The sequence below is a fragment of the Pezoporus flaviventris genome, unplaced genomic scaffold (genome assembly GCF_033815535.1).
Source record: "Pezoporus flaviventris isolate CSIRO_AGI_PZ_B2104156 unplaced genomic scaffold, CSIRO_AGI_Pfla_v1 ptg000011l, whole genome shotgun sequence".
Taxonomy (NCBI): Eukaryota; Metazoa; Chordata; class Aves; order Psittaciformes; family Psittacidae; genus Pezoporus; species Pezoporus flaviventris.
The window spans coordinates 1,747,159-1,768,035 of record NW_026892559.1 but is presented as its reverse complement, the minus strand read 5'-3'; the positions used below and the strand labels follow the sequence as shown (position 1 = coordinate 1,768,035).

General features: G+C 42.7%; 1 protein-coding gene across 1 annotated transcript; it reads right to left on the bottom strand.

The window, feature by feature from the left end:
- Positions 1–1,643: 1,643 nt before the first annotated feature.
- RANGAP1 (Ran GTPase activating protein 1) lies at positions 1,644–20,753 on the bottom strand. Its single transcript, XM_061450730.1, has 15 exons — positions 20,596–20,753; positions 19,271–19,398; positions 18,115–18,174; positions 17,297–17,476; positions 15,882–16,016; positions 14,571–14,729; positions 14,284–14,397; positions 12,456–12,555; positions 11,999–12,083; positions 11,457–11,601; positions 10,865–10,978; positions 10,509–10,611; positions 8,698–8,786; positions 6,940–7,061; positions 1,644–2,542 (listed from the first exon to the last, which is right to left on the bottom strand). The coding sequence occupies exons 1-15, from the start codon at positions 20,705–20,707 to the stop codon at positions 2,473–2,475; spliced, it is 1,716 nt and encodes a 571-aa protein (XP_061306714.1). The 5' UTR covers positions 20,708–20,753; the 3' UTR covers positions 1,644–2,472.
- Between the last annotated feature and the right edge of the window lie 124 nt (positions 20,754–20,877).

Sequence of the window (20,877 nt, the reverse complement as noted above, 5' to 3'; positions counted from 1 at the left end):
TTCTGTCACAGAAATGGCAAGAAGATGCATTTTGCTCTTACGGCAGCCCTGTTTTAACAAGGGACACTGCTCTCACATGAAGAGCAGCACCTCTTACACCTCAGACTAGACACTGCTTTCCTGAGCCCGATGGGATCATAGACACAAAAACCCTCCCACAGCCATCCCCGTTACATCAGTGGTTGCCCTGAACAGGCTCACAACCTGGAAGAGTTTAAGTAGCGCTTGCAAGCAGGTCTTGCACATACCACATACTGTATTTCAGTGCAGTACCCCAAGCCCTTGTTATTATCCATGCATACCCTAGAGTTGACACCAGCTTTTCCTGCATTTAGGGCAGCTGCGGAACATATCTCTCACAAGGAAGGGGCACCTAACTCCATTTCCTTGCCTCCTTTCCTGGCACTGGCCCCATTTATACTGCACATTGACTGCAAGGCCAGTTAAGGGAGGTGAATAGTCTTCTCCAAATGAAAACAGAGAGGGAAGGAACAAGAGGGACTGTAGCAAGAGGACAAGGGGTGATGGGCTTAAAATGAAGCCAAGGAAGTTCAGGTTAGCTAGAAGGAAGAAATTCTTCACTATGCATGTGTCGCGGTTTATACCCAGCCAGACAGCTTGTTCACTCACTCCCCCGTTCTTGCCCTCCCCCTACTCCTGGAGGGATGGAGAGGAGAATTGGAAAGAATGCAACTCCCACGGGTTGAGATAAGAACTAAGTCCAATAACTAAGGTGTAACACAAATCACTACTGCTACCACCAATAATAATGACAAGGGAAATAACAAGGGAAAAGAATACAACACCTCACCACCTGCTGACCAATAACTTGCCCCCTCCAGCCTCACCAGGCACCAACTGATACCTCCTCCAACCCCGCAGTCTTCCAGCCCTTCCAGGTAACTCCCAGTTACCTCCTGGGCATGACGTGCTGTGGTATAGAATACCTCTTTGGCTAGCTTGGGTCAGGTGTCCTGTCTCTGCTTCCTCCCGGCTTCCCCTCCTCCCTGGCAGGGCATGAGGCTCGCAAAGTCCTTGGCCAGAGCAAAACATCATTGTTATCAGCTCTGTTCCCAGGCCGAAAGTGAAAACACAGCACTGCACCAGCTACCAAGGAGAAAAATGACTGCTACTGCTGAACCCAGGACAGCATGTGGTGAGGCACTGGAATAGGCTGCCCAAGGAAATTGTGAATGTTCCATCCCTGGCAGTGTTCAAGGCCAGGTTGGACAGAGCCTTGGGTGACATGGTTTAGCGTGAGGTGTCCCTGCCCATGGCAGGGGGGTGGAACTAGATGATCTTAAGGTCCTTTCCAACCGAAACCATTCTAGGATTCTAACTCTTTGCTACCTGAAGCGAGAGCTGAGTTGATTCTCAGAGGCTTGAATGAAGAGGGAGCAGGATGAGCCTGGGTGCTCAGGAATTGTACAGGTAGATGCCACAAAACACACGCAGACCCATGGACAACCCTCCACACAGATTGAGGGGCATCTGCTGCTACTCCATTCCAAGAAGAACAGTCCAACCCAAGAATGATCAGCACAGCCCTAATTCTTCTTACTCTTGCATGTGCTCCCTTTTCAAACACACATACAGAACACACAGTCCCACTGTTTTGTCAAAGGCAGGAGAAAGGGAACACGTATTCCACAAGGATTTTTGTATTCATTTCCAAGCCAAGCCTATCTAATTAGGAAGAGAAGGGAAAGGAACAGGGAAAGGGCAGGAAGAAGGAAGAACACAGGCAATGGCAAAAAAAATTTACAATAAAAATACACTTGCTCCCTAAGCAATGGCCACCAGGGTTAGCCACACTACACAGATACTCCAAGCCACAGCAGCAGGGGAGCAGTATATTAAAATACAAACCAGTCACACACTGCCGTCAACAAATGGGCTTGAAAGAAGTAGCAAAGGGGAGCACAGCTTACCCCTCTGACCTGGCAGCAGCAGAAGGGGGTCAAGCACTCCCCTGGCCTGAAGAAGCAGGAACATAATCGCCTCCCTCCTGCACCGTGCTGAATGCTACCAGACAGGAGTCACAGTCCAATAAAATAAAATGCACAACTGGGTTGATCCTGACGAGAGCACTTCTGGGCCCTGTCTTAGTCTTGACAGACCCTTGCCAACACGAGCAGAGTGGAGAACTCCTCTTTTCAATTCATGCAGAGCTCAGAGCAGCACTGACATACTCTAGCATAAGCACCTGCCCTGCAGACCAGGGAGTCACTTCATGAAGAGTAGGAAGAAAAAAAAAAAAAAAAATCAGCATGATTTGTCCATGTTTATGAAAGCAGAAGGAAGGACAGAGCTACAGGGGGTGGGAGGAGGAGAAAAAGAAAGGGAAAAGAAAGAGGCATGGACAGTGTGTCTGTATGGGCTCTGGGATCCTCTCCCACCATGCAGCTCATCGTTCTCTGCTGATGACAGTCCTACGAGGAGGGAAGGGCACAGCAGCATGTCTCTTTTCTCCTACAGCTGGTGGAGGGTTTGTAAGAGCATGTGGCGAGCAAACGAGCAGGAGTCAAGAGCACGGTTTGGTCTGTGGAAAGAGGAGAGACACAGATTTAAAACACTAAATTTAAGAACTGCTTTGTATTTGAGTATTTCAAATGCACTGGGCTTGCACATCCAAAAGCCTACATCTTTTCCCTTTGGTTCTCTCTTCTGAAACAATTCCCTCACTGCTGCACAGATCAGTGCTTCCCGCTCAGAGCTTGCTGCGGAAAACACTCTCCTGTTGCTGCATCCAAGTCATGAAGACAACAACCAAGAATCAGATCATTTATTTCCACAGGTACACAAAACAGCAACAGACTGTTGGCTTCTGCATGCTAGTGTCACATTTTTGGTAGAACACAGCAGGTGAGGGTGGAAGCCCCCTTCCCTCACTTCTGGCAATAGGTTTTTCATCTAGATCCACTGTTCAGGCCCCAGAACACAAGCCTGTTCCTACTCAAAACTTTACTCATCAAGTTATCTGCTATTTATGACCCAATTTTATCTCTCCCACCATAGCAAAATAACCTTTAATAAGTACTAGTAGCGAGGCCTATTCAATCTGAGAAAGAAGGGTGAGCTGAAATAAAGATTGAAATATCTAGGTAAAAACAAGAAGCAATAGCTGCAGTGCTTGGTTAGGATAGGGCTCCATGTCTGCTGCAATAAAAGCATTGGCAAGGAGAGTTAACCCCTTTTATTTCTTCAAGAGCCATTCAATGCCCCACACTGAACAGACACAACTCATAGTTTATCTTCAAAGTGGCTGGGCAAGGTATTTGAGTCACCATCTTCGGAAGATGCAGCCCTGTTTGCAATGGACAGGTTGATTCTGTCTGGGCAGCTCCCCATTTTTGGAAACAGGGAATCTAAACTGCTGCTGCTGATCACAGCCAAGCTCCCTCAACCTTCACTCCTAATCCCTCTTCTAACACCAAAAGCTTCCTCACTTGCTGTGAAGTTCAACTGCTGACACTCCATGCTACAGACTGTTGAAAGAGGCCAGTGATGGGATCCAATCCCACTGCAAAGAGCAGCAGAACAGCCCCCAAAACCCCTACCACCTCCTCCACTGGGCAGGCAGACATCCACACCCTTTCAGTGTTTTCACCTAAAAGATTATATAAAAGCACATGTGGATTCACAGCACCCTCTTGTGTCCAAAAAAAATAGGAAATAAGGCCTGACAGCAGCAGTTAAGATGGATGCTGCTCACAATCCATAACCGTAATTCTTCTTTTTGGATGGAGAACATAACCCACATTACCAAAAATTGTCACAAAAGAAAGGAGAATTACTCCTCCAGCACTAAGCCCTTTACAGCACAAGGCAGCAGAGCTCCAGTCTAGGCAGCTACAAAAAGTTTATAGCTCTAGAAGCCCAAAGAACCACAATCCTGAAAGAAAAACCTAGGAAGTATATATTAAAAAAAAAAAGCATCCCTGTTTGCTATAAATGAAGCATGGGATTGACAGTGGAGCAATTTAAGATTAGGATGTGGTTTTATTATGACTGAATTCCAAGGAAAGACAAGGGGTGTAGGTTAATTGAGAAGCTGTGTGCTGGTTTTGGCTGGGGGTAGTTCATTTTCTCCACAGTAGCTTGTAAAAAGCTACATTTTGCATTTGTGCTGAAACCAGTGTTGAGAATACAGGGACATTTTCCTTAGTTCTAGGCAGGCAGAGTCAAGGTCTTTTACTGCTCCGCACCCCACCAGGGAGTGGGCTGGGAGCGCACAAGGCTTTGGGAGGGGATACAACTGGGACAGCTCATCCCAACTGCCCAAAGGGATATTCCATACCATAATGCAGTGTTATGCTCAGCATATAAAGCTGGGGGAAGAGGAAAGGGGCTGGGGGGGGGGCATTCAGAGTTACAGCAGTCATCAGAGCAATGTGTGACTGAGCCCTGTTTTCCTGAAGATGGCTGAACACCTGCCCAGTGATGGGAACAAGTGAATGAATTCCTTATTTTGCTTTGCTTGCATACACAACTTCTCCATTACTTATTAAACTGCCTTTATCTCAGCCTACAATTTTCTCACTTTTACTCTTCTGGTTCTCTCTCCCATCCCACTATCAAGCAGCTGTATGGTGCTTAGTTGCTAGCTGGGGTAAAATTACAACATGCTGTTTTAACTGGACTTTGTTTCTTGAACTGCTGTTGTTCTCTCCAGACAACTGTAAAGAACACAACAGCCACTCTCCTTGTTCCCTTAAGGAAAGGATTTTAAGAAATATGTGTATTTATAAAACACAAGTATACTGCTTACATGCAGCACTGACTTCACTATGCTGCACAGGACCTACAGAAAGTTATGATATTACCAGACCATGCAGCAGAAGGGTTTGCAAATCAGAATGCTTCAGCTTCAAGAATTTCATAACATCAGGGACACTGCAGACTTGGTACTAGCACCCTTGCATACCAAAGGCAGGCAGACAGATCTGCTTTCTACTGTAAGAGGCTCTTGACTCACAGAGCTTTTACAGAAGCTTTGAACAATCTCACTTTTCCCTTTTGTGCTTCTAGTGAAATACTGCCTCTACATTCAATGGAATCAACTCAACAAAAAATGAGGCTAGACTCCTACTCTTATTTTGTATGTACAGTACAATCTAGAGATAAACATTTACTGAAGCCTGAGAGAGGCCTACATATACACAGGGAAAGGGAGACAAGTGTCTTTTGTAAGCAAATTTATTTAGAAGGACATGTAAAGTTGAGTTAAGGTTACTCTGGGAACTAGAACCCAACACAAGCAATTAGAATGGTTAAACACACTGAACCAAAGTCCCCTTTCTGTATTCCCAGCTTCAAGCGATTTAAATCCTGTTTGGAGGGCCGAGGTGTGATAAGTGGAACTTGTCATGATCAGTCTGGGTCTCCACATAACTAACACCTTATGAAGTCAGTCATTTTCTTCACCTTTTTATTTTAGGGCTGGTATTGGATCCTTATACTGCACATATTTACTTGATCAACACGCAAGTGCACAGGCAGCAGTGTAGGAAACAGCAGAAATAACTGCGATCCATCTGGACAACTTCACAGGGCAAGTTCTGCTACTTCCTGCTTAAACCTACAGAGTTGGAGGTAGAGTTGTTCAGCTGGTAAAGCGTATGATCCTTGGCCTGTAATTGCCTAATTCCTAGCCTAATGAAGCTAAAGAGATAGAGAGCAAAACTGTTCTACCAGAAGGGCCTCTAGGTTAGGATTCACACCACTAAACAAGCTAGTTACGTGGCTTTATTTTCCAAAACTGACCTTAGCACAGCTGGTTGCTGAACACATACCACCATTACACATCAGCTTTAACAGCTTCAGTCACATCCACACCTTATCACAACTGGCCTGCTTCCAATCCCAGCAGAACTAAGAAAAGACTACCAATATTTAACTGCATCCTTAATCACCCATAGTTTGTGCAGATCACAAGTATTCAATGCCTCTGCCTTTTATCAGCAAGAGATCTTAAGCATCTGCATGCTACCCATACCATGAAAATCAAGAAAGCTTAAGGCTCATCCTTTAACCAGTTAAAAAGCTGCTCTCACCCTACATGGCACAAGGTTCACATCAAAGCACTACTAAGCTCCAAATGGATCTGGGGCTTCAGTTGTTTTGTCTTAGGTAACAATCTCAGACTGTTTCTCCTGTTGACTTCTGAACAGTAATTTTTAATCCTTCCTCTCTTGAGGAAAGGCCTATTTGGTGTGTTTTTTCCAAGTCTCATCAATGCTGAAGTTCACACCAATTTAATCCAGAACAGATACGGCTTCCACAGCTATTGCACTTAGTACATTAGAAAACCTAGAGCTAGTGGGACATTTATTCTACACCTATACTACAAAAAAACATTAGAGGCAGGCAGTAGAAGCAGCTTCTTCAGCACACATGCTCCCAATTTAGTTCTCAAAAATTGCTAACCTTGCTGCATCACAGCAGGAAGCTTAATTTAGGAACAAATTCAGCCTTTGTGTTTTGCAATGTTTTGATCTGCTGGCATTCAGTGTTACACAGCATGATGACCCAGGCAGAGCTCTGCTGACCCTCAAACTCAGAAGGATGATTTGGAGGGCACAGTTAGATCCAGTGTACTCATAGTTCACTCAAGATTAGTGGCTAGAAACCCAGCAGGTTTCCTTTAGCTCAAAACCAACTGTTCTGTGAATAGCATTAGTAGTCTCTGTTTCAGAGCCAGCTGGTTGCAAAGCCAGCTTTCCATTAGTTCTTCTTTAAGATCAAGAAGATTTTTTTTTTACTCTAAAGCTAGCATACTGCAGTAAACAAGATAAAAGTAGAGGCCTATTATACTATTAATCCTTAATTTCAGAACAGGTATTTCTTAGGCTTTAACAGAACATCTTGCATGTAATTATTAACCCTCAGTTTCACTAGCTCCTGTGGAGAAGATTGCATGGCAAGTACAATACTCACTTTGTCACAAAAGCAGAAAGAACTGGGGCCAGAGACTTGGGGAAATAATCTTGCTGGACCATATGATTCAGGGTCATAAGAATACCATAGAGGCTTGGGGCAACTTTGACCTTCTCTTCACTCTGAGAAAAGGACAAGAAGATGAAGACAGACATCAGAAAAATCACTATTTTATCTAATCCACTGTAGTTCACAGAGGCAATAAACTTTGTTGAAAGTGCTTTTCTTTCTGCAGGAAAGAAAAGATTGTCTTGAGAAACACTGCACGATTTAGTGACAAAGAGAATTCCACAGCCTCCTAGCACCATCATCTGAAATAAAGCAGCATCAAGAACATTATATTACTTATCAAGGGGCAGCAGTCATAATTGCAAAAGGAAAGTAGTGACCTTGCAAGTGAAACTACAAAAACTTCTGAGGCCCCGAGTGTTCGCTTAAGCGATTCCAGACTTCAACTCAAAGAATTCAGATGCCTTCACTAAAATAATTTCTTATGTATTATTCTGTAGCTCCTTTTTATACCATCTACTGTTCTTTGTTAGGCTTCCTCCAGAACTCCATGCAGTATTCCCAGAACTGGTCTCACAGTCACATACAAGATAAAGCTAATCCCACTGTTTACATGATACACAAGTTACTCCTGCTCCTAATGTGATGCTAACCTACATGTGCCATCTCTTACATTGTTTCCATTTATTTCTCCACTGCCATTTCAACTAAAGTCCTTCAATCTACAGACATTCTATAGATCTAACTAAACCTGTATTCCTACATGTATGATCATGAGTTCATTCCAGAATAACCACTGCTCAAGTGCTTCCAGCTATATGGGACAAAATTATGGAAGATGCTTCCCCTCCACATATGCTTAATCCATGAGGAGTCTTCTATATTAGAAGGCAATCGGTTGGCTAACCCTCAAGGGCTTCATCAATGCCTCTTCCTGGCCTGAAAGCTCTTCAGGAGCACAGGTCTATGCTTTGTGCCTTATACATATTTGCTGTTTTCTGTAAGAGGGAGTTGATAGTCCCCAAGACAGGCACTGAGCAAAAAAAGCTCTCTTGTTCTATTTACCCCTCTGAGAAACAGGAAGCTTCAGCACTGGTCCATTCTCAGCTTCTAGGTCTGAAGGCAGTGAGAAACACTAGCCCTTGCAGCACAAATAGGCAGAAGTGCTTAAGTTTGCAGACAGAACCTCTCCCCAGTCACCTCACTGAAAGTGAAGATGCAGGTATTCTAATTTCCATTAATTCAACTTTCCTGATGCCCATCTTTTCTCACAAGAAAGTTATTCCCTGTAATTACACATTTAACACTAGTATTTGGCAATATACTCCAAAGCATGAAGTTGAATGCTGCTGATCTAGCATGAGTAGTTGGGATACATGTTTGAGTCATGCTACTAAGAGATGTCCTAAAGTCACATTAGTAACATAATAGGTTAACTCCTGGATATGGCTTTTTATAGACACTGTAGTCCACAACAGCACTATTTCCTTACCTGACCCTTCCTTCCTCTAAGGGAAGACTAAGGATGCACAGGACATTAAGCAGAAGAGGTACAAAGAGTTAGCATCATCATAATGTAACCTTGCAATCTGCAATTTCTGTTGGACCTGCAGACTTCCATTGTCCCTGGGCATCAGGCATGCATAGGTACCCAGCTGCTTCCACAGCAATATAACTACCCAAAACCCAACCAGCCTGGTCTTCAACAGCCTAAACATATCATAACTTAACTCTTTGCTGCTTCCTCACCTTAAGTAATCCCATGTGGACCAAGAGGCTTGTGACAAATGCATCTGAATTAAATGTGGCAGAAGTGAAGGCTTTTTTCATCAAGGCATCTAAAATGAAATAAGCATATTAAGCAATAGAGAAAGGGATGCTGTAACAGATTTTAAGATTGAGATTGATCATACAGGATCTCAGGGAGCATCATCTGTTTTGGGATGCAGTACCCATTAACATACAGTTGTCTCTCAGGGAGCAGGTGTAATCTTTGAAACACTGAGATAAGTAAAACCCGGTCTTTTAAGTATAAGGTCCAATACAAAGGAAGAGCAACCCAAACAACCCCCCAAAAAAGGTACAACAAAACCCCCAAAATCCCCACACTGCCAAGCTTCAAATGCTATTCGACCTCAGTCTTCTGCACCATAACATGCTCTCCTCAAGGCATTTGAACATGCATGCTATGTGCAGGCATATAAATATGATCAGATGAAATAGAGCATCAAATTAGAAGTGTGACATTTTAAAGGCCAGCAAGAATTCACCTTTCATTTGAAACCAAAGGGAATGAGAACACAATGAGAAAAAAGTTTCTTTAGCTGTTCTCTGGGCTCCCTCAGGACCAATATTCTGCCACAAGCTATGGGCAAACCAGTGCTTTAGCCTCTCAGGTCTACAAGGTAGGCAAGGCACTTCTTTTGACCTATGACTGTTCTGGTTTCTTGGAACAGGCAGAACCTATTACAGCAGCTGTAGAACAGTGTCAGACATTAACCAGGGACCTCAAGGTCAGCTTATGCTTACTTTCCTGGAAGGAAAGTAATTGCCAGGTTCTACATTTCCCTAAGGGGTAAGAGTAGTAAGGAACAGCTATTGAAATAAATGCATTTACAAGCACAATTCAGACAACAGGAATATCCTGTGCTCCATTTTTTGGGACAATTCAATGAGCATGAGCCAAGGCCAGCACTGGCTTAATGACATGCCAACTGACTATTTCTGGCTGACTGGAACCATAGCCAACTGTAGAAAACACACATTGTGACAGACAACAGCTAACAGTTTCACAATGACTATATACTCCAAATTAGAGAAGTGCACATTTGTTAGCATTAAATCACTAAATAGTCTTGAAAGTAGTTGATCCCGTTCTTTTGCACAGTATCATCACGTAGCTCATGTACGAGAGAACTGCCAGGGGATTTGAAAAAGATGAAAGTCAATGGTCAGGTGCCTAGGAGCACTTAGAAATTCCCATTTCCAAGTGAAAACATAAAGGGGATACTGTTAGTGTACAGGGAAATGACCTAAGCCAAATCACTGCTCCACAATATACAGTCCCTTGTCTGTACATTAGCTTCTGTGCCTTGTTTCATGTTGCAAGTATCTGCTTCCTGAAGCAACTAAAAATGTTTCTGACTGATAAAAAGACCTAAGAGGTCTCTCTTCACATTCTCTTGATACTACATTGGTGAGGCTATTCTCTACAAAATACTCCAAGTAAGCAGCCTTGAAAAAGTAACTGCCTTTGGAACACAGAATGACTGTCTATTGACAGCCTAGCATCAAGGAGATGAAGGGCAACACAGGTACAATAACAGCAACTACAACAGACACTGATCAAGTTTTAGAAGCACAAGATATGCTAAGTTCAGAATTAACCTCTATTTTCACTCCACACAATGGCATGGCACAGCTTGGTACTTTGTTATCTGGGTTTCTTGCTGCCAGGGACAAAACAGTCCAATGGCCTGGCCCACAGCGCCCTGTTAATCACACTGGTGTCCTTGACACTGAAGCAGATCACACCATGAAATGAAGAAATGCCCAGTCACCTGTTGTTTCATGCACTGCTGTTTTCACTGGGGCTTCATCTTTGAAAACTGATGATATCCTTAGGAGAGTTGTAACTACTTTTTCTACATCAGATGTATCTGTCTGAAAGACAAAAAAAACCAGACCATTCAGTACACTGCTCACCAGCTACAGAAAACAGGTCTCCAATAAGGCTGTGACAAGAATTACAGCCTTCAGCTGATTGACATCAGTTTTGCCTTTGCCATATCACAAGGCATAAAACACAACAAAATTACTCTAGGTAGAAGCTCTGGTGCCATTATAAGCATTAACTGCATCCTGTGCTTCCATTAGCTTCCTTGGGATCACTGGGGAGAAGATGCAAATCGCCTACCTGCTGAGCTATCAGCACAGAGCACTTTGGTCCTAGTCGCAGCAACTTCTCTGGTGATGGGAAAGCAAGGAATGTGGCAACATCCACAGGAGGAGATGGCACTGGAGTTGGATCCTGGAACAGGCAGAGTCCATCAATTTACTCTTCAAAGTAAATAAATTAGTTCAGCAGCAAAGGCACATAGGACAGGTCAGGACACAGGTACACCAGGTCAGGATTTGTTCTATTTGAAAATTATTCAAGGCTGGAATGAGCCCAGAGTTGAAAGAGCCAAAATATGCTAGCTCAACTGCATGGCATTGCACATACAAGGTACCCACTGTTTTCTGAACATGGGAAGACTTCTACCCATGTTTGTTATGACCACTACCCAGCCTTTCCCTCCATGCACAGGTGCACATGGTTCACTTTAACAAAGCATGTTTCCAATTCACCTACTGCCTTTATGTTATCTCCCTGTTACTACATTGGCAGTCCACACAGGAACACTAACACCTCCCAGCACTCCAAGTTCAGATTCACTCCAGATCACACTTCCTCCTTTAATTTCCTCCAGCTGAAGAAACAGGAATGCATTTGGAAGCAAGCTTACCTGTGAATCAATTATCTTCTTAGGAGTGAGTGACTCCTGTTCTCCCTGTCCTCTCTCCTTCAGCTGTTGCTGTTCTTCTTCCTCTTCCTCTTCATCTTCCTCCTCCTCCTCCTCTTCATCATCTTCCTCCTCCCCTTCATCATCACTAAGGTTTGAGAGTTACATGTTACATTACACACTTGCAATTCCTGTACACTGGAACTCAAAGCACCTTTTCAAGAGCAAAAAAAAGCAGCCTCCCCTGCAAGATATACTGCAGGTGGTACATATCCAGCTACAGACTGAGAAGACTCAGGCTTCAGTCACCCAGTTGACAATGGCAAGCAAAGAGCAAGAAATGCAGTCAATACCAAGTCCATCAATTAAAACAAGACACAAGGTTTAGCCTACTTATGGAATCCCTTGATTGTGCTCCACACTTCATGCTCTGTCCAACATCCATCTGGAATGTTACAGTTTTTGTCTTAAAACTGATAGGTGAATGAAAGTGTTTATAGCAATTTACATAAAATTTCCAATCTAAACTCTGGTATCTTGCCTACCTCAAAGATCCCAGCACAGTTCCCATATTGAAGCCTTCAAGAATCTCATGGAGTTGCTCACATCCCTCTTCTCCCAGGCAGTTACCTAGGTTGATAAAAGAGAGTAGACTTAACAGACACACATAAGTTTGTCCTTGAGGACTTGCTGTGTATTCTTGTCTCATTTCTGAAATTGAGCCATTATCCTACACAATACCTTACAGGCAGCAAGGCAGACTTCTGTTATGAGAATCAAAGATGTTAAACCCATTTCAGCAGCATTACACAACAGTTGGAGACAAGCCAAGCCCCTAATTTTTACTTCCTGTAAAGTCATCCAAGTTCAGCAACTCTCAGATTTCCATTTCTTAAATGCTGACAATTGTAAGGCTAGATTGTGTGATACTGTCAATATTCTTCCTAGTAGTTTCTCATTAGGATCAGACTAGACATACTTTGATCCAGCAAACTTGCATACCATTGAGATCCAATTTCTCCAACTCTGTCTTATCTTCAACAGCCTCAGCAACTGTCAGAGCAGCATCTCGTTTGATCTCACAGAAGGACAAATTCAGTTCCTATGAAGCAAAAGGACATTGATAAGAGAATCAGTAATAGCTTTAAACTGAAAGGGGTATATTTAGTTATTAGGAAGAAGCTTTGTACTATGAGGGTGATGAGACTGCAACAGGTTGCCCAGAGAAGCTGCTCTATCCCTGGACTTGTTTAAAGTCAGGCTGGATAGGGCTTTGTGCAACCTGGTCTAGTAGAAGGTGTCCCTGCCCATAAGCGGGGGGGGGGGGGGGTGTGGAACTAGATGAGCTTTAAGGTCCCTTCCAACCCACTGTTCCATGATGTTTGCAGAATTCTTAACATCTATCATCCCCATAAGCTTCATGTACTCACAAGAGCTCTGGAAAGACTTATTTGAACACAATCTTAGTAAAAAAAGTATTTTTAATTGGAAATACCTGACATACCCCCTACTTCATATACCTAAAAAGGGCATTTTGATACAGACTATTGTTAAAAGTAGCACTACTGAAGGTAACTACTCCACTAAAATAGCCACAGAGACTACACTATTCTGACTGATCACCTAAAAGGTAGGCATTTCAGTCCTTAGCAACTAGCTGACTGGCAATCTTCACTTATTCAAGGGTCATGAGAGCATTCCAAAACTCGCACATCAGTAAGTCTTACTGAAGAAAGGTAAATACTATACAAAGTGGAATGCACATTTGCTTTTGGACACAGGTTAGACTTCAAAAGAAACTGTAAGTGGTACTACTACTGATAAACACAGCCAGAAGAGAAACAGTATGCACAGACTAATAAGAATAAAGTTATCCAGCAGCTAGACACCATCCCCCACCATTCCACACTGCGCTCGATCCTTCGCAAAGAGGGGATTTAATATTAACAGCAAAAGGGAAGCAGTCCTTGAACAGAATGAATCAGCTATGATTGCTTCATGCTGCCCTCCCTTAACCACTTCTCCTCTGGAAAACATGATTTAACTTCTAGCAGTTCATCTCAATACTCCCAGTAGAATCCTTAGTTAAGTTTTCCTGGGAGATTCAGACCAGTTCCATAACCAAGAGAAGCCTGCACAAGTGATGTAACACAAAGTACCTACTTCTTTCTGTACCACATTCATATATGTAAATAAATATTAGCACTTAGCTGAAATTTTGTCTTTGACTAAGCCTGCAAGATAAGGAATTGTGTGTTCAGCATCTGTCCTGGTGCAGTTGTGACCCATGGCAGGTGTTTCTAGAGATCCTGGCTTACTTACATTACTGAATGGATTTAGGCTTGTCTAGAATGTTGTCAAATGAAAATACTGATGTAGGAGGCTCTGGTATTGCCAAAAAATCTAAAAATATTTGGATCTTTGATACATGTCCTAACAAAGAAAAAGCATTAACTGCGTGAGCTTTGAAATGCTGAAGCTGTTCATGAAAAGTAACATCTCAATCCTAACTCAAGACCTTCTGAGAGGTTCTAAAAAAGCAGATACTTCCGTTATTAGATTTCTTGAACAGCAACTTTCCGAGTTGAATCAAGAGCTTTAAAAACATCAAGCCGAGTCACTGGTACAACTCCATGTAGAATAGGCTTAGCTGGATGAGATGATGCCACTGATTTACACTACAGCTTATTGCTTTTGAGTTGTAAGCACAGAGCCTGCACTGAAGTAAATCCCACTTTAAAATAATCAGTAGTGGTAGGAAAATGGAAGTAAGACACAGAAAGAGGCATCTTCTGAAGAGATTCAAAGCTGAACAGCAAGACTATAATACCTTTAATTTATGAAGCCCTTCTTTAACAGCATCAGCAATAGCAACAGCACCCTTCGAACGCACCAGGCAGTCTCCAAAGTTGATTGCTTCAATCTGCCGAAGTAGCTTCAGAGTCTGCATGACAGCACAAATTTGAAAGTACAGACACGCAAGTAAGTAAATGTCCTATCACTCCTGGAAGGTCATCTTTCCCAACACAGCACAGCATCTGGCTCCACCACCCAGAGGTGCTAAGGCTAGCCATATTTGGAGAAACAAACCCAAAGCCACTGCTTAGGACAACTCACCTCTGCCATGGCCACAGCTCCTTTCTCTGTGAAGGTGTTGTCATTCAAGTTTATAACCTTAAGCAGTGGGTTGATGGCAAAGGCCTGGGCCAGTGCTGTGATGCCAGGATGGTTAATTCCATTCTGTGGCATATGGACCTCTTCTAGGGTCCCAATGATCTGGGAAAGGATTGTATATGAAAAAACTTGTCAGGAGACATATTTCAACTCAGGAGTAGAGCTCCACTCTTTAGGATTTGCTGAAAGTTGTTTTCTTCCAACTCAGAACTCAGTTCTTCTACAGAGTATTATTTACCAGCAATTATGTCACAAATTTAAGTGAAACTGCAAGCTCATAACAAGTGTCATATTAACACAAAGCCTTGATTTTAAGATTCACAAGTGGCATCCTCCTGGCACGCCTGCTCTAGATACCTTAAGACAAGAGCTCTTCACCCTTTGTTCAATAATACTGAACAGACCAAGCAGCACCACTGGATACAGTATTTTTCTAATTAAGATCTACATTTTACCTTGACTGCAGAAGCAAACCCGTAAGAAAATCAGTATGAACACTGTTTATGGTCTAAACAGCATGTCACAAAACATAATAATGAATTCCTTACAAATCACTTATGCATATGTATCTAGGTAATCTTTTTGCCATAATTACTGGGTAGTCAGTCACATCCAGACAGCTCTTTACAAAAAAGAAAAGAACTAAAACAACCTATAACTTGCAATATCATTAATATATCTGACAATATGCATTACAATTCAGAAATCACTTTTAGCACCAATGGAGGAAAGAAGGTATTAGGTGCCCACAACTACAATGAATTCTCTTCCCCCAATAACAGGCAAATTGGCCAGTGACACCAAGAAAAAGCTAAGGAAGCATTTAGAGACCTTAAAGGAGGATGCTAGTGAAAATACTAGGTTAATTTTGCCAGATGATTGAGCAACTAGGCAAAAAAAGCACTCAAGAGGTCAGCTGGTTCACCTAACCCCAGATAAACTCCATTAGCACAGAGGGAGAAGGAATAGGGCTATTATTAAATTACTCAAGAGATACCTATTTCTCCCTCAAGTAACTGCTTTACACAGCCACTAATCGTGTGTTTGGAAACTTGGGTCACAGAAACATTCAGTCATTAATTCTACCAGCACTTGTTGAAGACTCCAGTTTCAGCAAGCAACATTGCTACTTTAGTGAAACAACCAGCCACTGTGTCAAAGCTGAAGCAAGCTTTGTGTACATTACCTTTAACATTAGCCCTTAAGCACACCTTGCTCCTATTTGCTGTTAAGAAGCTCTGGTTTGGTACTTACCCCAAAAGCTTCAGCCAGAGCAGTGGCACCATCATTCTCCAGACGATTTCTGCCAGCCACAAATATTTTCAAAGCAAGAGGCTTGCCCTGGGTACTTGATTTCCTGTGACACTCCTTCAGAGCACCTGCCAATATCTAAAGATAAAACAAGTAGTTTATACTACCTCAGCATCCCATTCTGAAGGAATCCAAACGTGTTTTGAGGACTCAGCTCTCAAGAAACACTTTTGTCACCACTGTTATGTACCTGATCTACATATAATAGGGCATACAATAAAACTGTCTAACTACAACACTTTCGCAGTACAGTCTTCAGTAAGATGCAATAACTTTGCAAAACTAGAAGACAGTGACCCCACTAAGAACATTTGATTCTTAAACAGGTAAACATATAGATCTTAATGATAGCAGTCCCAGTTTTCTGTGGCTTCCAACAGGCATCCCTTCAGCGCTAGGGTTGGTAACACTGTATTCTCAAATCCAAGTCTACTAGCCCCCTTGACAGGGAAACTAATCTTTAGGATAAAAAGAAAACAACCACTTTTTCCTATGGTCGATAAAAATAGATGAGCTTTCCACAGTTCAGAAATTTATCCAGGAAAGCATGTAGAAGGAAGAGATCTGGAGACCGAAGAAAGGGGCAAACAACAATCTTGAGTTTAAAAGGAAATGGGAAGTCCTGCAAATGGGGAGGAATAACACCATAAACCAGCATAAGCTGGGGGTACAACAACTTGACAGGGAAGAACTTAAGGGTCCTAGTAGATAAGAAGTTGAATGCAGGCTAGCAAGATACGCTTGCAGAGGAGAAAATCTACTGGGCCTTAAGGAAAAATATTGTCATCAGGTCAAGGGAAGTCTCTGCTCTGCCCTCTGAAATGCATCCAAGTACTCCTTGCATCAGGCTCCTACAGGAACATGCTTGGGTGAGTGCAGCAAAGGGTCCTGAGGATGATTAAGAAATTGAAGAATTTTACATACTGGGAGAGTGCTAAGAGATGGAATTAAAACTGGAGAAGAAAAGGCTCTGGGGGAGATCTTATCCATGTGTAAGAACAGGCAGAGTAACAGGACGTTATTCACAAGATAAGGTGGCCTAAAGGGAAAGCCAGACAAATGTACACAAACTGATGCAGAGAAAATTCCATTCAAAACCCACAAAAAAGTGGTTTGGGGTTTTTTAAACCCTGGGATAGACTATCCACAGAGCTTATCAAAATTCTCCATCCTTTGAGATAATCAAAACCTGACTAGACATCCCTCAGCAGCCTGGTCAAGTTGCCCTGAGCAGGGGAGTTGAACTAGACAATTACCAAAGATCCCTTCCAACCTCAAGCATTCTGTGATTCTGTGCAGGGCAGTATGAAGCCAAGTCCTGGCTCCAACCTCATTCCCAAAAAGTAGGGAATCCTTACCTTGCCACCACCAATGCCCATGCCACAGTTGTTGAGCTTGAGCTCTCGTAAGGTGTAGCATGCAGGGCTTTTCAGCAGTGCCTCAAAGCCACGCACTCCATCTGGCCCAAAGGCATTGTCACTCAGGTCCAGCTCCACCAGCTGGGCTCCAGCAGCAATGAGTGCATCCCCTAAAGCAATCTGCAAGGAAACAGATGGCAGTGGGTGGGAGTGGATCGACTCTTAGTGATAGCATCACTGCAGTGGCTAGGTATGACAGGGATGCTGCAAAAAATTTCCACTGTGACGTCTTTCGGCAAAACTGCACAGGGAAATAAAACTTTACAGCTAAAGCCAGAGAAGAAGTTGTGCAAATTAAGCTGAAGATAATCATAAGGAAGTTACCAAGAAGTTCTCCCACTCCTTTAGGTCAAACACATCTTTCAAAGTGATTTTCCCCCTCTACACTGCTAGAAGAAATACTGTTTCCATTCTGTTGAGTTTATCATTTTTTGTTTCACAGGACTCAAGGAGGCAGGGAGCTCCGTAATGCTCTTGGAAGAAATGGCCACATGCTTTAGAAAGCTTAACTCCTGTTCTATCACAAGGATATTTTCCCAAGTGACAAGCTCCTTCACTAGCATGGACTTGCATTTGACCTTTCATTAACACTTTTCCACCTTGTACAGAGGGAGCAAAAAATAGGAGTAATTCATCTAGTGAGACACTCAGTGTTATCAGCATAAAGATCAGCTCTGCTGAAAAAATATACTCCCACAAAAAGCATTACAGGTGAAAAAAGTTATTAGGCAGCAGTCTCAGATCTAGTTTTTACTTACCAAAGCAGGAGGGATCTCAGACCTTAGTCTCCCTGTGAACATGTCACTCCAATGGCACCTCTAAAATAATAAACATACAGGTAGAAACGATTAAAATATTTAGGACAATCACTAGTTATACAGAGGTTTACACATACAAGCTGCATTACATCACTGGGACATCTTAACACTGTATATGCCTTCCCTTGGGCTTGTCATTTGTTTGTATTAAAGAGCTAAAACAACCAATGTTACAATTACTTCACCTGTAAGGACATAAACCCACTGAAAAGCACATTATAAATTAACACTATATAAGAATTCTTGCTTTTAATTCAAGCTGGAATGCTTTTCTGCTGAGATGATTACCACAGGAAAAAAAAAAGCAGCAGGAAACTGAAGGTTACCTTAAGAATGCAGATTTTGCTAAGGTATGAAGCTCAAAAATCTGAATTTGCTTGAAAAGCCACACTTGGATGATTAATGTGAATCGGTGTTTCCTACTTCTCTCCTGCGAAGGACAGAGCCTCTAGCAGCACAGCATTATAGAATCAGAATAGTAGGGGTTGGAAAGGACCTTAAGATCACCTAGTTCCAACCTCCCTGCCATAGGCAGGGACACTACACGCTAAGACTCAGTCCTACCTGGCTTTTAACACTGCCAGGGATGGAGCATTCAACACTTTTTTGGACAAATTGTTCCAGCGCCTAGCATTAGGCTAGAACACAGCAGAGAAACTGTACCTGGAACACAAAAGCCTCATGGTGCACTTCATTATATTTTCCCAATTCAGGCATTCCCTGAAGACTTATGTTTCAGACAATCTGATCATTCCTAAGATTGTATGACCCCGCTTTTCCATTAGAACTTAAGTTTTGTTGTCAGTCATTTGATCACAGATCCTGCCTCTGCAGTGAGGCTCTTCCTTGCACAGCCTTCCAGCTTTAAAATTGGAAGCTCACTGAATAGGAACAGTTAGGAATGCAGAAAGTGTTCCCATTATCCTGAAGTCCCCGTGTTCTGCCATATTTTCATCTGGTTGTTCTTCCTAACGGAAGAACCACCAAGCAAGTTCTGGGCCTTACTCAAGACAGGCTACTGGAGAAAAAGCATAGCTAGGCCTTCAGTATTTCTACATTACTTCCCCCTCAATTAGCCCCCACTTGAGGATCTCACCTTGAGCTCCGATTTCTTCTCCAAGGCTTTGGCAATGACCTTTGCTGCCTCCACACCCACTGTGTTGCCTTCCAGGCGCAATGCCTCGAGGCCATCAAACTCCTCAATTTGCTTGATAACTCCTTCAGCTGCAAAAAGCAGATAGTCTAGTAGGCCTTTCAGCTATCACCTTGGGTACCACAGTAACACTTTGATGCAGAAATACTCACTCAACTCTACCCTTATGGAAAACAGCTGAACAGTATTTAAAAGAATCCTGAAACAGCAATGGGAACAGACCTAAAGCATCAGGTCACTAAAGAGAACATTCTCCATTCCTCATCCTGCCTTTTCATACTTTATTTCTAGTTTTATTCTCAGACAGTCATCCTCCTATTTGCAAGAGTAAGTTTCCTGACTTCCCAAGAAAGATTCCTCTGCTGTTCAGTAGATGGTTTAGGAGCTAGAGTGCATGTGACTACAAGGATGTAAGGACTAAGATAGAAGCTGATGGGAACTGGTGCCACATCACAGGGAAGAAGTTCCCACTGACTGGTAAAAGTAGATGCCTGTTGAGCAAACATGTCAGGGTGGAGCAATTTACCTTCACAGGAATCCTATGCAAGACACAGCAGCAGGCTACAGACCCTTTCCTGTCAGTTATTCTGACATTCCAAAGCCTTTAGCCATAGTTCAGTGGCTTTGCACTACTAAAATAGCATACAAAAAAAAGCATCACCTCTGGAATCAGTAGAAGTATGCACTACACAAAACCTTTCTGAAGAACATGCTGTTTCTTGGTGTGGCAGAAATGTTGATCTAAATATATACATATTCTCCAGGTATTTGCTACATTAGCAGCTACTGGAAGACATTTTTAATTGAGAAATATATACCAGCAAGAGAAAATCCAGGAAAAAAGTGTCAGGAGTCTAACAAATTAATCACAATTTGGGAAGACACTGGACCATTGCAATAGACTGTCAGCCATTCCTTCTGTGCAGGTCTTTAAGGCATATACTTGTCAGTAAGTAAGCTGTCATTCACTTGCTTATTGTTTTTGAAAGTAGTGACTTCTAATGCCCAGTGACTGCCAAAAGGACTTGGAGAGAACACCAAGGAAACAAGAATTATACACCAGGGATGGTAAAACCACAATTCTACCATCTGTAGCACTACCAGGGCACAAGGGAAGGAAGCATCTCTATCAGAAGCAGCTGTAGCTGAATGACCCCTGCATCACAGCTAATACAACAACTTGCCCCTGCAGAATTAGCAGGCAGTTTCCCACAAGACTTTAGAATTTCAGGGAGACACTTCCCAGACACAAGGGTACTTTCTCTTACCATCTTCAGCTGTATTGAGTTTAAGGCTCTGGCCTTTGAAGCTCAACTGTCCACCACCCACTTTCGTTTTGGCAAGTGACTCCACAAGCTTAGTGATGTCTTCTGATGCCATTTTTCTGCTTTTCCAAGTGTTGAGCTGTCAATTCAAAGAAACTGTCAACATCAGAAAGCAAACTACAATCCATAATCATTAGCATTTTCCCCATAGCTTGCTTATCACAGCTAGGTAGGCTAGATTAATATTCCAAAGCCAGTCAGATGGTGTTGACTCTTCCAGTACTG